The sequence below is a fragment of the Accipiter gentilis genome, chromosome 8, assembly GCF_929443795.1.
Source record: "Accipiter gentilis chromosome 8, bAccGen1.1, whole genome shotgun sequence".
Lineage (NCBI taxonomy): Eukaryota > Metazoa > Chordata > Aves > Accipitriformes > Accipitridae > Astur > Astur gentilis.
The window spans coordinates 6,216,554-6,231,493 of NC_064887.1; the positions used below are offsets into that span (position 1 = coordinate 6,216,554).

General features: G+C 38.2%; 1 protein-coding gene across 3 annotated transcripts in view; it reads left to right on the top strand.

The window, feature by feature from the left end:
* Positions 1 to 14,940, top strand: part of USP24 (ubiquitin specific peptidase 24) — a 64,919-nt gene that overhangs the window by 34,989 nt on the left and 14,990 nt on the right. For all 3 annotated transcript variants that reach the window (XM_049807521.1, XM_049807522.1, XM_049807523.1), the window contains 21 exons: positions 2,109 to 2,206; positions 2,973 to 3,068; positions 3,210 to 3,438; positions 4,366 to 4,525; positions 4,818 to 4,973; positions 5,547 to 5,617; positions 6,355 to 6,515; positions 7,357 to 7,418; positions 7,760 to 7,951; positions 8,251 to 8,368; positions 9,687 to 9,831; positions 10,283 to 10,402; positions 10,661 to 10,786; positions 11,003 to 11,101; positions 11,313 to 11,395; positions 11,624 to 11,765; positions 12,188 to 12,307; positions 12,688 to 12,908; positions 13,349 to 13,473; positions 14,160 to 14,301; positions 14,657 to 14,807. In XM_049807521.1, coding sequence (XP_049663478.1) covers positions 2,109 to 2,206; positions 2,973 to 3,068; positions 3,210 to 3,438; positions 4,366 to 4,525; positions 4,818 to 4,973; positions 5,547 to 5,617; positions 6,355 to 6,515; positions 7,357 to 7,418; positions 7,760 to 7,951; positions 8,251 to 8,368; positions 9,687 to 9,831; positions 10,283 to 10,402; positions 10,661 to 10,786; positions 11,003 to 11,101; positions 11,313 to 11,395; positions 11,624 to 11,765; positions 12,188 to 12,307; positions 12,688 to 12,908; positions 13,349 to 13,473; positions 14,160 to 14,301; positions 14,657 to 14,807 — 2,817 coding nt within the window. The remainder of the gene's footprint in view (positions 1 to 2,108; positions 2,207 to 2,972; positions 3,069 to 3,209; positions 3,439 to 4,365; positions 4,526 to 4,817; positions 4,974 to 5,546; positions 5,618 to 6,354; positions 6,516 to 7,356; positions 7,419 to 7,759; positions 7,952 to 8,250; positions 8,369 to 9,686; positions 9,832 to 10,282; positions 10,403 to 10,660; positions 10,787 to 11,002; positions 11,102 to 11,312; positions 11,396 to 11,623; positions 11,766 to 12,187; positions 12,308 to 12,687; positions 12,909 to 13,348; positions 13,474 to 14,159; positions 14,302 to 14,656; positions 14,808 to 14,940) is intronic.

The following is a 14,940-nucleotide window of genomic DNA, read 5'->3' on the forward strand; positions in this document are numbered from 1 at the left end:
AAGGAGTATTCTGAAGTAAGTGAAGAGGAGCAAAGAAACATCAAAGTCCTTACTGTTTAGGTAAAATTCCTGCTTGAATCTCCAGAAACTCTGAATATGGGATTTTTAGTATAAATATAAAAAAAAAATTGGCTCTTTAAAAAAATTAATGGGAGCTGTTGTTTAGTTTGATTGGTTTTGCTCGATTCAATTTGAAAGAAAAAGAATGCTAACTTCCCTTCTGTATAAGTCTACCATATTCTGTCAAGGCTAAGGAGGAATATTTTTGAGAAGCGTTCAGCTGTGAAGAATTTTCACTATCCAAATGTGCAGGGCTTTTACCCAGAAGCTTCTGGCCTGTTTTAGCTGTGGATGTAAAGCGAGTGGAATACATAGAATTTTTTTACCCCTAAGTATTCTCCTGAGTAAGTTCTTTAGCCAAAACACTGGATTGAACCCTGTGAAAAGGTTCTTTCCAACTGCTCCGTGCATGGATTTTAAAGATTATAGGAGAGTGCAGCTGGTGTCATTGTTAGGACACTGAAATCTGCACACTCCAGGAAGCTAGGCAGTTTCTAGTTCTACTCACAGGTCCCACTGTTTATAAGGAGCCATTAGAAATATGGTTTGAACAACTTGAAGTTGGAGGAGCGGTTGCCAGCAGCTTTGAAAACAGTGGACAAAGTTATTTTCTTTCATTCCTGGTGTGTGCCAAGATTACTGTAGGAATTTTCTTGTAGTTGCTTTCCTCTGGGTTTCTGCAGTCTAATGTTAGCTATTCATCTTCCTACATTGTCATCGCACTTGCAGTGTTAGGATTCCCCCCCTTTTCTGTACAGCTGGAATGAAAGGTATTTGATGGTATCTTTGAAATATGTTGACAAGTTCTGCAACTGAAAGAAAATGGTTTAGCATATCACAGCAAAGGTATCTTGTTTAACTGGCAGGTTACAGTAGAATGATACAGTTATCTGCTGCTTCCATGCCAGAGAAAATGATAAAAGCAAGTAATAAATTGTGTGCTTTTCTGGCAAGGGATGAGAAGTAGTAAATTGAATTAGATGTGTAGATTATATGAGTGGACTTGTTCCTCAAGTCCAGTCAAGCCAACTGGAAGATGATTTCTTTCAGGAAAATAATTATATGAATTACATGCTTTTGTATCCCCTCAACTGGTGATCTGTTGAAAATATGGGAACCAGTCTGAACTGCTTTCTGAAAAAATGTGCACAGGAAATTTGCAGAGCTTATGAAAGAGATGAAAATTAAATGTTGCAGATGTGCAGGGTTATATCATGCAGTGTTGTGATAAGATTTCATGCCTGGAACTCTGTAAACCATTCTTCTGACCTGTGAACCTGGAAGAGATGCATTTTGTTTCCCACATCCAGCATTGTTGGCTGTACATGCCAAAGACTTTTCAAGAAAGTAAATAACTTCTGGGGGTTTTCTGGGGTTTTGGAAGGGGCTGGGGTTTGGGGTTTTTTGGGGGGAGGGAGGGTGTTGGTTTGTTTTTTCTTTATGTAAAATGAAGTGAAATTGATTATAAATGTATATGAGATCTGACCCACAGAGACCACAGACTTCCTTATGGCCATGTTTCTGAGCGTAATTGCATACTGTGAAGTTTAGTTCTGACTTAAAACAGGAGGGATGATACAGCGGTGGTGTTCATAAGGCCCATAGAATTACCTGGACCATATTAAAAAAAAAAAAAAAAGGCAATAAGGTTATGTTTCAGAAGGCATGAATCAATAAGTAAGCCATCTGAGGGGTGTTTTATGGAATACTGTCAACTGAAAATCTAGAAAGAAGGATTTGGGCTCTTAAGGAGCACCAGCTGAGCCTAAAGACAACATTTCATGTGCTAGAGTATGTACTTTATCCTTTCCCTTAACAAGTAAACTGCAGTGAGAAAAAAACCACGCATTGATACAGAATAAATACCTGTAATAGTCATAGCTGTTAATGTGAGTTCTCTTTACTGGCTACAGCTTTGCATAAGTGTGGTGTTAATTGCTTCAATTTTAGTGGTGTTTTTTTTTCTGTTATACTTTTAACCTTCAGCAGATAAAGAATACTAAGGGGCAGGGGCAGTGTATGCATGCTTGTTTATTCATTTATTTTAGGTACTGAGCTCCAAGCTGATGCCAACTGCAGATGATGAAATGGCAAGAAATTGTGCCAAGTCTTTCTGTGAAAACTTCCTCAGAGCAGGAGGTTTGAGGTTAGATTTCAAAATCTTGACTCAATTTATAACACTTCATTTAGTTGGCAGTTCTGCATGGTTTCTGATTTCCAAACTGTAGCACACTAGTAAACCCGTCAGCTTCTTTTTCAGAGAAAAAAAATCGACCCAAAGCTGGTTTTTCATTATCCACTGTCTGAAAAGCTACTGTAGCTACCATAGTAATCTAACAGAGTACCTGCTGTTAAACCCCAAAATAGTTAGACACAGATAAGCTTGTGAAGTGTAACTTTTACTAAGGTAGTGGATATTTGGATAGTTAGCATTTAAGTGTTTCAATTCAGACTTGCAAGTATGTACATTACAGTATGTCCTGCATAGATACCAGTGGACATTTTAAGCTGTCAAAGCATAGGTCATGCTAAATAGAACCAAACTAAATTTTACGGTCTCCGAAATTCAGATGCTTCAGATAAGAGTTGAAGCACAGTGTGAGTGGTTTGGAAGACCTGGCAATACTGCTTGTGCATGTGTCAGATTTATGAAGTATATATTGCTCTTAGTAATTCTATCCACCTCACCCCCACCCCATAGATCTTGAAGCATTTTCCAGCAGGAACAGAAAACTTCCGTTTGTATGTGTAGGAGGGGAAAACGGGGATGTTAGTCTCCAAAGACGCCAGTTTGGCAGTTTTAACTGGCATTCAGCTGATTGAACAAAAGGAGGGAAGGGTAAATTAATTGCAGTGCTCTCCTAATGTAAAACACTTTCAAACGGAGTCTGTCTTACTGATTTGTTTTTAAGTTTGGTGGTGAATGTGATGCAAAGAGATTCTATCCCATCAGAAGTAGACTATGAAACAAGACAGGGAGTCTATTCCATCTGCCTGCAACTTGCAAGGTATGTAATTGCCTTTCATTAGAGAAAGTGCTGCTTTCTTGGCTTGTAATATTTAAAATTAATTGGTACTTTGAGTTCTGTTTTATTCATTTGCAGTGAACATTCAAAAATAAGCCTGATGTTTTTGCTTTGTGAATGTAGGTTCTTGCTTGTTGGCCAGACAATGCCTACCTTACTGGATGAGGATTTCATTAAAGATGGGGTAGAAGCATTGTCCTCACGCCCCTTCCGTAATGTCAGCCGACAAGCAAGTAGGCAGATGTCCATTTGTGGAACACCTGAGAAGTCATCCTACCGACAGCTCTCTGTGTCTGATAGATCCTCCATTAGGGTAGAAGAAATAATACCAGCAGCAAGAGTTGCCATACAAGTAAGGAAGTGTTTGATGACCAGCGACAACTGTGTAACTCCTGGATTTTTAATCAAAAGTCTACCTTTTTATACAGGTTCTTGCCCAGGCTCCATTTAAAAACATCTGAAAATCCTGACCATCAGCCCATCTTCCCAATATTGAACTGAATTTTAACCTAGTGTCAGAAATTATTTTTGCAGCACAAAGGGAAGCAGTACCCCAAAAGTGCTTACCAGAAATAGATCAACACAGAAATCTTACTTGTGACTTATTTTCAGTCACTTAACTCTGAGATCTTATTCTTGTTAATTTTCTGTGAGTAGAAAGGAGAAGGTTCCTGCTTGAGCTTGTGGCTTATAGTCCATGTTTCTCTGAATTACAAATTTTGGATGAGTTTTTTGTTTCAAATACCTCATTAAAAATTAAATTTCTGTGATGGTACCCTGGGGAAAAAGGAAATTTTTATTTTCAATACTTTAAGAAAATGCTATTTTCTCCTTTATAGGCATGTCAGTGTAATTAATCTGAGACTGGCTATTCACAAAAACAATCTAATCGGACAAGAACTCAGCCCATTTGAAAGTTGAGTCCAGTTGAAAGAAACTTCATAGTTAATGTAACGAGTATGCTATGTTAGGTTCTTGTGCAGTGCTTCCCAAATGGATCGATATGATTGAAATCGGTATGTCTAACTCCAGATAGGTGTAAAGGGTATCTACCCTAGTGGAGAATTTAAAAAGTAACTACTTCCTATAAAAGGAGCGATACTAATCTCTCCTTGGGAACAAAAAGACTCTTGTGTCCTTGAGCCTGCTTAGAGAAGACAGAGGAAAACAAATCCAAATGTCAATTTAATATGATCCAGAAAATACATTCCTCTTATCCCTATGATTAACAAAGGCCATTGAATATCACAGAAGTAACTGCTGTTTCTTGTTCCTTCAGACTATGGAGGTGAATGACTTCACTTCCACAGTGGCTTGCTTCATGCGACTCTCTTGGGCTGCTGCTGCAGGACGGCTGGACCTCGTGGGAAGTAGTCAGCCAATAAAAGAGAGCAACACTTTATTTCCTGCTGGGATTCGAAACAGACTTAGCAGCTCAGGTAGGTTAACTGTGCCTCAAAAGCAATCTAAAGAAAGCATTCAGTTTATTCTTAATTGAACACTTCTGAAGCTTGAAGCTGAATTCACTGGAGTTTGACTCAGATGATCCTCTTGGGTCCCTTCTAACTCAGGATATTATGTGATTGAATTACACAAATCTGAGCAAAATGCTTCACCTTTGGAGACGTGGCATTTGGAGGAGTTTTTTAAATTGCAGAGAACTGACCAGAAGCTGAAAACATCTGAAAAAAATGTAATGGATTACAGCACTTTTTCATTTTCTTAATGCAGGAAGTAATTGCAGTTCAGGAAGCGAAGGAGAGCCAACTGCGCTGCACGCTGGTATCTGTGTGAGACAGCAGTCTGTATCCACCAAAGATGCTCTGATTGCTGGAGAAGCCTTGTCTCTCCTAGTAACCTGCCTTCAGCTACGCAGTCAGCAACTAGGTATGAAATAGAATTGGATTACTCGCTATTTGGAATATAAGTAAGGTGGGGGAAGGCTTCTGGAGACAAGAGAGTACAAAAAAAAACTATGAGAAACTTCTAGCTTCCTAAGCTGAAACAGCACAAGTTAAAACCACAAAATTTCATTAAATACAGAGATATTTTTTTTTCCAGGACTGAAGAACAGGTGGCATGAAACAAGACATGTAGTGCTATGCCTTAGTGAGATGTTTTGGGAAGGCTGACTTACTGCCAGTATATAAATATTTGCACTGGCTTTGAAGTGTGTAATTCTGTAAGTGCTGCTGTTTGCATAGCTAGTGTTTACTATTTCAACCTTTGTGTACAGGAAATGTAAACATTGGTGGTGGTGGAAGGCAAAGGAAAACACTGTTGTATTGTGTTGCCAGTCTCTGGTGAGGGAAGGAGATGGGGAAATATGCAAATACCTATTGCTGCTTTTCAGTGTTGTCAGAGGGATGTCCTCTAAGTCCTATGGTATTTTAATGCAAGACTGTAACTGACTTTAAATTATTATTTTAAAAAAGATAGCTGAGTATTCTTCTGTTCTAGGATCTTTTTACAATTTGCCTTGTGTTGCCGATTTCATCATTGACATACTGCTTGGATCACCAAGTGCTGAGGTGAGAGTCTTTCTCTGAAAACTTGTTAAATATTATATTTCTGAAATGTGTACACTTTGATCATTTAATATGGTCTGAAGATAAAATTGTTCATTACAAATATTCCCACATTTTTTTGTATTTGGATGAATAATCTTTGTATAATTGTTAGTAATTCCAGTATCTAGTGATGTGTTGATAGAAAATGCTGAAGTATTACATTCTTTAGTCTTGTTTAATCCATGAGGCGCACAGGACTGTGCTGTGGCTAGTCTAAAGAAAATACTCTCATTTTGGTGAGACAAATTCTGTAAAACTAGTACTTTAGGGAAAGTTCTAAGTACCTTTCATCTCAAAAGATTTGGGTAAGATTTAATGGACTCTTCCGAACTTTTGAAAAAATCTTCCAAATGTCAGAACCCTCCTAAAATTCATTCTTTCTGATTTAAGATTATTCTGGATATTCTGAAACCTAGGGATTTTCAAGTCGCACTTCTTTCATTTCATTGCATCTTTTCCCCCTTCTCTGAATTTATAATCTGTGTTTAATAAAGCATCAGAGCTTTTAGCTCAGGGATGAAAGTGGATTGCTAAATCCCTATAAATAGAGAAACCCTGGCTGGCAGGTGCAGAGCTCATAGTCTGGTTTACACAAGCTTTTCAATGTCTGTTTTTTCTGTTAGATTTCTAACAAAACAGAAGTGTATTGTTTGCAACCTTTGAGCAACTGCTAGTGTTTGACAGTGACACTGTTTCAGATTCGTCGTGTTGCATGTGACCAGTTGTACACACTTAGTCAGACAGACACATCAGCTCACCCAGATGTTCAAAAGCCAAACCAGTTTCTCCTGAGTGTTGTTCTTGGTGCCCAGCTGCCTCTTTGGTCACCAACCAGCATCATGAGAGGAATCAACCAGAGGTAAGTCAGATGCGTGTTTATTGAGGAAGCCAATCTATCACATTTTTTTGCAAGTCTGTCGAAAGCAGACATCCCTGTCACACCCCACATAGTTTTGGGAGTATTTAAATTGAAGGGAAGTAAAACCGAATTCTCAAGGTACAACTCTTCCTCTGTGAACTCTTATAGTTCAGCTTATTTGACTTCCCATTTGGGAGGTGGTAATTGCTAAGTAGGCCTGCTCTTTATAGGATGTGGTCATGGCAGTCACAACCTGGCTGGAATCCTGCATGAGACAGAGGCGATGGGATGTGCGACAGTAACATTGAATTTATTTGTTAGTGATAGTATTGCACAGATCCAGATCAGATACCCATCCTAAAGGCTCCAACCTTTTCAGTGGTGTCTGAACCCATGACTTCACCTGATTTCTTGTTGCTTATGTTGCCCATTACACCTGTAAACACTGTAGGTGTCAGTCCTGTTAACTTGTCCCTGACTGGCCAAAGGTTGTTGAATTTAACAGTAACTTTAAACAGCAATTTCTAGAGGAATCTGAATAGAGGAGTAATGGAGAAGTTAAAACGTGTTGTTGTGTTATTGTCATCTGATAATTAAAATTATTATGAGGTGAAGGCAGAAAGCAGGATTAAATGTTATTCATAAAATTCAGAAGTAGCTGTTGGGAAGGAATTTGTTTTAAAGCCATAGCGTGTGCATGCAGAAGCATAACTAGATAGCTATGCTATTTTGGATTAGATGAACAGAGCACACAGGCCTTAAAGGCAACTGCTTAGAAAAAAGCTTCTGATTTTAAATTAAATTTTAAATTAAACCTTTCTTCTATTTGTACTTGTTTCAGACTTTTGTCCCAGTGTACAGAATATTTTGACCTGAGATGTCAGTTACTGGATGACCTCACATGTAAGTATGTACAGGCACACGTGTCATTCTGATTGCAGCTTCCAAGCATGTCTTCCTTCTGTAGAATTGCCTTCATGGAGGGGTTACTACACCATGAACTGGATGTGACCTGCCAGTGTGCTGGCTGTCCTGTGTTAATGCCTGACATGGACTGTTCTTGGCGTTCAGTAACAGCAAGGCAGCTCACTCCTTTTGGAAAGTGAACTGAGTTCCTTTGTGGAAGGTATACTTTGTACACATTGTGGAAGAAACGAGACCATTACCAGACTGAAATTCTTTGTATTTATATTCTATGTTTATAGAGCTGTTAATTTTTCTGGGTTTTCTTTTTTCTCTTGCAGCATCAGAAATGGAACAGCTAAAGATAAGCCCAGCTGCCATGTTAGAAGATGAGATCACCTGGCTAGACAATTTTGAACCAAACCGCACAGCTGAGTGTGAGACTAGTGAAGCTGATAACATCCTGTTAGCAGGACACTTGAGGCTCATCAAGACTCTCCTTTCACTATGTGGGGCAGAGAAGGAAATGGTTGGTAAGTATTCCTTTTTACTCTAAAGTGACTTGACTAGTGTGAATTCTGCATAGCACTAACAGATGACTTGATCTGTAGACAATATGTGTGAAGACATTATAATACATTGGTAGAAGTGATACAGAGCTATAAGTAATTTTGGCAGTACCTTTGTCGTACCTTTGACATTTGATAAAATATTTGGATATGTTTTTTGTTGATATGGTGCTATCAAGTAGTTTTGCTGCTATGGAACACCTTTTGACATTTGCAGTGATGATGTAAGTATTTAACAGTAGATGTGGATTACTGTGTTACAGGTTCATCTTTGATAAAGCCATTGTTGGATGATTTCCTCTTCCGAGCATCCAGGATTATTCTGAATAGCCATTCTCCAGCAGGCAGTGCTGCAATCAGTCAGCAAGACTTTCATCCAAAGTAAAACTCATTTTCTTTTTGTTTATGTTGGGTTTTGTCCTAGATCTCATGAATGCAAATGTCACACTGGGGCTACAGATACTAGGATTTAGTTAATACCAAGCTCTCCAGTTCTCTGCATCTCCTACATAAGTGTCCAGATAGCATTTTTGTAAGATTTTGCGTGACCCAAAATCTTTGCTTTTCTGTACTTCCAAAGTCTGTGCTTTATTTGTTAGGTCAGTGACGAACTGCAAGCACAACTGATTTCATGAGTCCAAAGAGCACTCCTGTAGCTCATCTTCGCCTGGGAAGGTGGCTAAATTGGAACATGAACAGGAATTTAACTTTCCAAGCCCCTTGTAAATGAGAATCTCAAAAGTTCCACTATTTTCTGTTCAAAACAAATATGTTTTGTAAAAAGCTAATGCTGAGCAAGTCTCCTTGCACCTAAGATAGGTGATAATAGCCCAGAATATATCAAATGGGGGAAAAAGAGGGCTTTCTCTTCCTGTCATGCCTGCCTTCTATTACTGCCACACAGTAACTGAAGGGGTGGGCAAATGAGTACATGTGGAGTTTTGTGCTGGTGCAGGTGGATTGCTGACTAATTGGTGTTAGAGTGGGATTGGGCACATCAACACTGCCTTTCCACAAACCCTAAAGAAGGTTCTAGTGGAACATTTAGCAACCTCTGAACTGAATGGGACTTGCTACACCTTAGTGTTTTGCTCCAGCTTTGCTCCATTGCTGTTCATCTGAAGCGTGCTCTTTTGTTTGTTTAAACTAAGTAAAGCCTTTTCTTTGGCCTTTAGAAGAAGGGGCTAGTATGTTTGATGACCCACTGAAAAGAGCTAAGTAGAAGTGTTTTGTACTGATATAGTGCAACTTAGGTCTAAGGTCATCTCTTGTAGCAAGTAAGTTATCTGGTCTAGCTCTTTCAAAGCTTGACTCCCTGTAAATAAGTCATTATGTCTCTATCAGTGTTACAGTGATGGAGAGCATCTGTCCGTCTGTCCTCAGATGCACAACCAATTCTGTGTCGTCTTTTTAGGGTACCTACTTTTCATTGCTACTGAAAGTAGGTGACTCCGTGTCAGTAAGGGAGGCTTATTTAAAGGAGTATTCCTGGTGCTGCTCTTACGATTCAATTCTTCCCCATTTCCCTTCCCCAAGAAAGAAAAAAAAATAGCACTGTGCAGTCTCTCAGGAGAGTTTTATCATTTAAAGTGTTCCTTTTGAACATTAATTGTCACTTGTTCTGAGTAATGTGGCTTTCTGGAGTTAGAAATAATTAAGTCATCTACAAAATAGATTTCAAATGTGGTTTTCTTTTTAGGTGCAGTACAGCAGATAGCCGATTAGCTGCTTATGAAGTGTTAGTAATGCTGGCTGACAGCTCACCTTCCAATCTCCAGCTTATTACAAAAGAGCTGCTTTCTATGCATCACCAGTGTGACCCTGCACTTACCAAGGAGTTCGATGTAAGCAAGAAGCCTTTTTTTATTTGTATTAGTGTGGTTTGGAGTACTGTGTATGATCTACTTAACTGCTCCATTCATGAAATTTCCATGGTCTTCAATTTAAAGTGACAAAAACCAGATAAGACTAAATGCAGACCCATTTGATTTTCCTCAGAAGCAATACTCCAGTGATTCTTTGTCAGTTATTATCTGGATAAGAAAGAAGTATTTCCTAAATATCACCAATTTTATTTAGATACATTTTAGGCCATTTTTAACAGTTTTGTGCAAAGTGTTAAGTATCTAAATGACCAAATACAGCACTCTTGTGATCTTTTAGAATTTATATTCCTGGTTTTCCATTAAATTGCTCTTAACAGCTCATATAACGGTGATTATAAAAGCTATAGTATGCTGCTGGAGTCTCATGCTTTTTATAACTTACTGGGTCAAAAAATGTCTGTCATTCTAGTATCTTCCACCAGTGGATAGTCGCTCCATTTCAGGATTTGTGGGACTGAAGAATGGTGGTGCTACTTGTTACATGAATGCCGTCTTCCAGCAGCTATATATGCAGCCTGGTCTCCCAGAGGTAATTGGTTCAACATCCAGTAAAGTCCTCTTTTTGGAATTACTGTCACCTGAGCTGCAAGTTCATCTTAGCACCATTTGTAAATGAATTGTTTAAAAAATAAATAACTAATAAAACTGTGTACGTATGTGTGTGTGCGCATAAATATATACACACAATAAATATATGAACTGTAAGTTGTCGTGCTGTGTGTTATGGCAACTTACAGTAATAATTTTGCCAAGAACCAATTTATTAAAGTTATTTGTTTCCTTCCAGGCCTTGCTTTCCATTGATGATGATACAGACAATCCAGATGACAATGTGTTCTATCAAGTTCAATCTCTTTTTGGTCATTTGATGGAAAGCAAGCTACAGTATTATGTACCTGAGAACTTTTGGAAGGTATTAAGTCTTTTTGTTTAGAATATATAGCTTTCCTACTTAACAAGTGATCGTTTATTCAGCCTCTTCTCATTGCAGAATTTCTGGAGATAAAGTAAGTTCTACTTCAAAAAGTCAAAATATGTAAAAATAACAGATTTCTTCAAAAAAGTCACTTTCTTTAGTGATATGTATATGGAACAATCACCTTTTTATATATATTTATACTTTATATAGATTTTCAAGATGTGGAATAAGGAACTTTATGTTAGAGAGCAACAGGATGCTTATGAGTTCTTCACCAGTCTTATAGATCAAATGGATGAATACCTCAAGGTAAAAACCTCGGGGATTTCTTTCCTTGTTTATATGCACCTCCTTGGTACCTTTTCTGTCTTTCTCCTTTGTTCTTCAGAAAAGAAGGCAGAGAGCCATTTGGCTTATTTTATAATCTACATAGTAGAGAGAAGTTTAAAATTCCTATTACTTTATTGGTCTTTCACTCCGCAACATATCTAACTGTTGTCTAACTTTACATCTCCAACAGAAAATAGGAAGAGACCAAATATTTAAGAATACTTTTCAAGGAATCTTCTCTGATCAGAAGATCTGCAAGGACTGTCCTCACAGGTAACATTAGATTTAGTGCATTAGTTACCAAGTTACGTGTTCCCGTAACTGTTAAAATATGTAGGTCAAAATAGCACAAGAAGGTAGACATATATGCCTTTGTGAGCATCACAGCTGTTGATAGCTATGGGGCAAAGGCAATATTCTTTCCTAAGCAGGTGTCTTGTTAATGCAAGCTGATAGGTTCTACTCTGTCAATGTCTTGACTATTTTTCTTCTTGAATTTAGGTATGAGCGCGAGGAAGCCTTCATGGCTCTCAACCTAGGTGTGACTTCATGTCAAAGTCTGGAAATATCATTGGATCAGTTTGTTAGAGGAGAAGTTCTGGAAGGAAGCAATGCATACTACTGTGAAAAGTGCAAAGAAAAGGTATTGGTTCTTAATGTATGTGAAAGAAGATTCAGCTGTAGCTTGATGTTTTCTTAAGCATTACAAGGTCATAGAAGCCATGCTTAGATACTGCTTACTACGTTGAAGACGTAATCAAAAGGTTAAATCCACAAACCCATGCAGATAGCGTTCTTCATTCCCTGTAACTTGTATTGTAGACTGAACATTTAGAGAGATGGCAGGACGGTAAAATGTTCTGTAACATACCAGCCCACTGCACAAACTGTAATACCTGTAATAGTACCCTATCTGTATGTACTATAGTCATCTTATGGTCATCCTGCTTTCTGTGGCTGTATTGTACATCAGTTCAAGACAGATGGAATTGTGCATCTATATAAGAATACTACAGAATGCTTGATGTATATAGATAGAGGTGATATTCTTTTTTTCTTTTTAAGAGAACTACAGTGAAGCGCACATGCATTAAGGTCTTACCTAGCCTGTTGGTGATTCACCTGATGAGATTTGGCTTTGACTGGGAGAGTGGACGTTCTATTAAATATGATGAACAAATAAGGGTAAGAAAACTTTTCTGTGTGTGTGTGTGTCCCTGCTGCCTCAGGGAGTGGACTTCCATTCTTCCTGCTTTTCCCCACGTTTTGATACAGGGATTTTGAGTGCATGGTACACTTACAACATGATCATGCTACAGAAAATAAGTATTTTTCCTTAGAGCTTTCCTTGTCTGCAACATTCTTGGGGTCCTTTCAGACAGCAAGAGCAAAACCTCCATAAAGACATTTTATTTAACTTCTGTGTCAGAAGGATAAAAAGTTGAAGTACCATGTTTTCCTTTGGTGTTCCCAATGTGGGAAGTATTAATACAATTCTCATAAAATTACACTAAGCACGTGCACAATATAATCTCTCAGTTAATCTGAAATATCTCTTCAAACAGTTTCCCTGGATGCTGAACATGGAACCTTACACTGTGTCAGGGATGGCTCGCCAGGACTCGTCTTCGGAAGTGGGGGACAATGGTAGAAACACAGATCAGGGAGGCGGAGGCTCCCCAAGGAAGAAAGTTGCCCCTACAGAAAACTATGAGCTTGTTGGTGTGATTGTTCACAGTGGCCAGGCACACGCAGGGCACTACTACTCCTTTATAAAGGACAGGAGGTAACGGCCAAGAAGATGTGTGTGGAGGGTTTGAGAGCAGTCTAAAGACTACTTGTTTTGGGAAGGTATAGTGAGCCATTCAGGGCTCTATTGGAAGCACTCTTCCCATTCTTAACACCCAATGTTGTGAGTGTTAAGACAATAACACGGTAATATGGGACACCGTATTATAAAGGTCTCAGTGATTCTTATGTACCTTGTATTGCAGTTTGAGGGCTTCCTATGACACTTAGTTGCAAGTGGTGTGCTTCTCATTTTTAATCAAGCTTATTTTTTTTTAAAAGTAACTTTGACATTGATTGAACTAAGCTTTCTATTTACTGCCAAATCAAATGTGAGTTCAGGGTTGTCATTTCTAGAGTATTTGGGGTGGTCTGGTTTTTTACTAGACAATCAAGTAACTTTGTTTCTGTTGTGTTTCTATTCTGTTTTGATCACAGGGGATGTGGAAAAGGAAAGTGGTATAAATTTAATGACACCGTTGTTGAAGAATTTGATTTAACTGATGAAACCTTGGAATATGAATGTTTTGGTGGAGAGTATAGACCTAAAGTCTATGATCAATGTAAGTAGAAGTACAGAGTGATTTACAGTAGCTTTATATTTCATACTGGTTCTTGGTAGAGGCAGAGCTCAGTCCACTATACTTGTGTTACTTGGTCTAATAATCCATCTGAAGCAGGTTTTTTTTCCCCTATAATCTTCTGTTTACTGAAGGACATGACAGCTTGTGTACAGCCTAATATTAAATGAACCGTATTCACTGTTGTTCAGCACTTTGTAGACTTGGTAGCAGAGGAGATTCAAAAGTAAAATGGTGCCTTGTTAAAATAGTTTAAAAAAAAAAAAAAAAAAAAAAAAACCAAACAAAAACCAAAACCACAAAAAAACCCAAACATAAAACAGGCCTTATTTTAGGCTAGTGAAAATGTCTGTGCATATAACATGGTGTGGCATCATATAGTTAAACTTTTCAATGCTTAAGGAATTAATTCCAAATGCATATCCACCAATATTCACTTATTTCCTAATTCTGACAATTATCTTTTTAAAATACATATGCTTTTTGCAAAAATATTTTAGAATTTAGGTTTTCATTATTCACTAACATAGACTGATGTTTTCATCTGACAAATTACTTCATACTGCCACAGCATATATCACTTGCACACCCAGTTTCACTTCCCCTGTAGGAATGAAAAAGGTACTAAACTTTCAAAGGCCTTCATTAAATGCCCTTTCTCCCATCAGCTAACCCTTACCCTGACGTGCGTCGGCGCTACTGGAATGCCTATATGCTGTTTTATCAGAGAGTGTCTGATCAGAACTCTCCAGTCTTACCAAAGAAAAGTCGAGTGAGTGTTGTGCGTCAAGAAGCTGAGGACCTCTCATTGTAAGTTCCTCTTGTGTCTGTAAAGGTTTCTCTTATGTTGATATCTAGACTTTATCTCCAGAACTAAGAAATTAATAATTTCTGTTCAACAAAGGAGTATACTGACCCTTCTGTTGTGTTGTTTTGTTTTGTAAGCTGCTTCATGAATATTCTTTTCTTGCTTTTATAACTTTGTCTGTCATGCTGCTGTCACTATCACAGTAAGAAGTTCAAGCTGATTGACAGCCTCAAGAAGTATTTAGACTGTCATCTATATTTGCCTTAAGGTTATACTGACTGTACTGGTATTTTTAAACTTGAACTGTAGATTTGTCATAGGATTTCATTATTCACCTTGAGCTTGCATATATTTCAGATCTGCTCCATCTTCACCAGAAATTTCACCCCAGTCATCACCTCGACCCCACAGGCCCAACAGTGACCGCCTCTCCATCTTGACTAAGCTGGTTCGAAAAGGAGAAAAAAAGGGACTTTTTGTAGAGAAAATGCCAGTGCGGATATATCAGGTAGAGCACTCTGAAAGTGGCAACTAAATCCTACTCATACAAAATGTAAGCACGTAGTAAGAGGAACACAGTAACTTTGAAGGTGGCCTTGAAGTAATTCCCTTCTTGAAAGCAAAGCTAGAAAATAATTCTG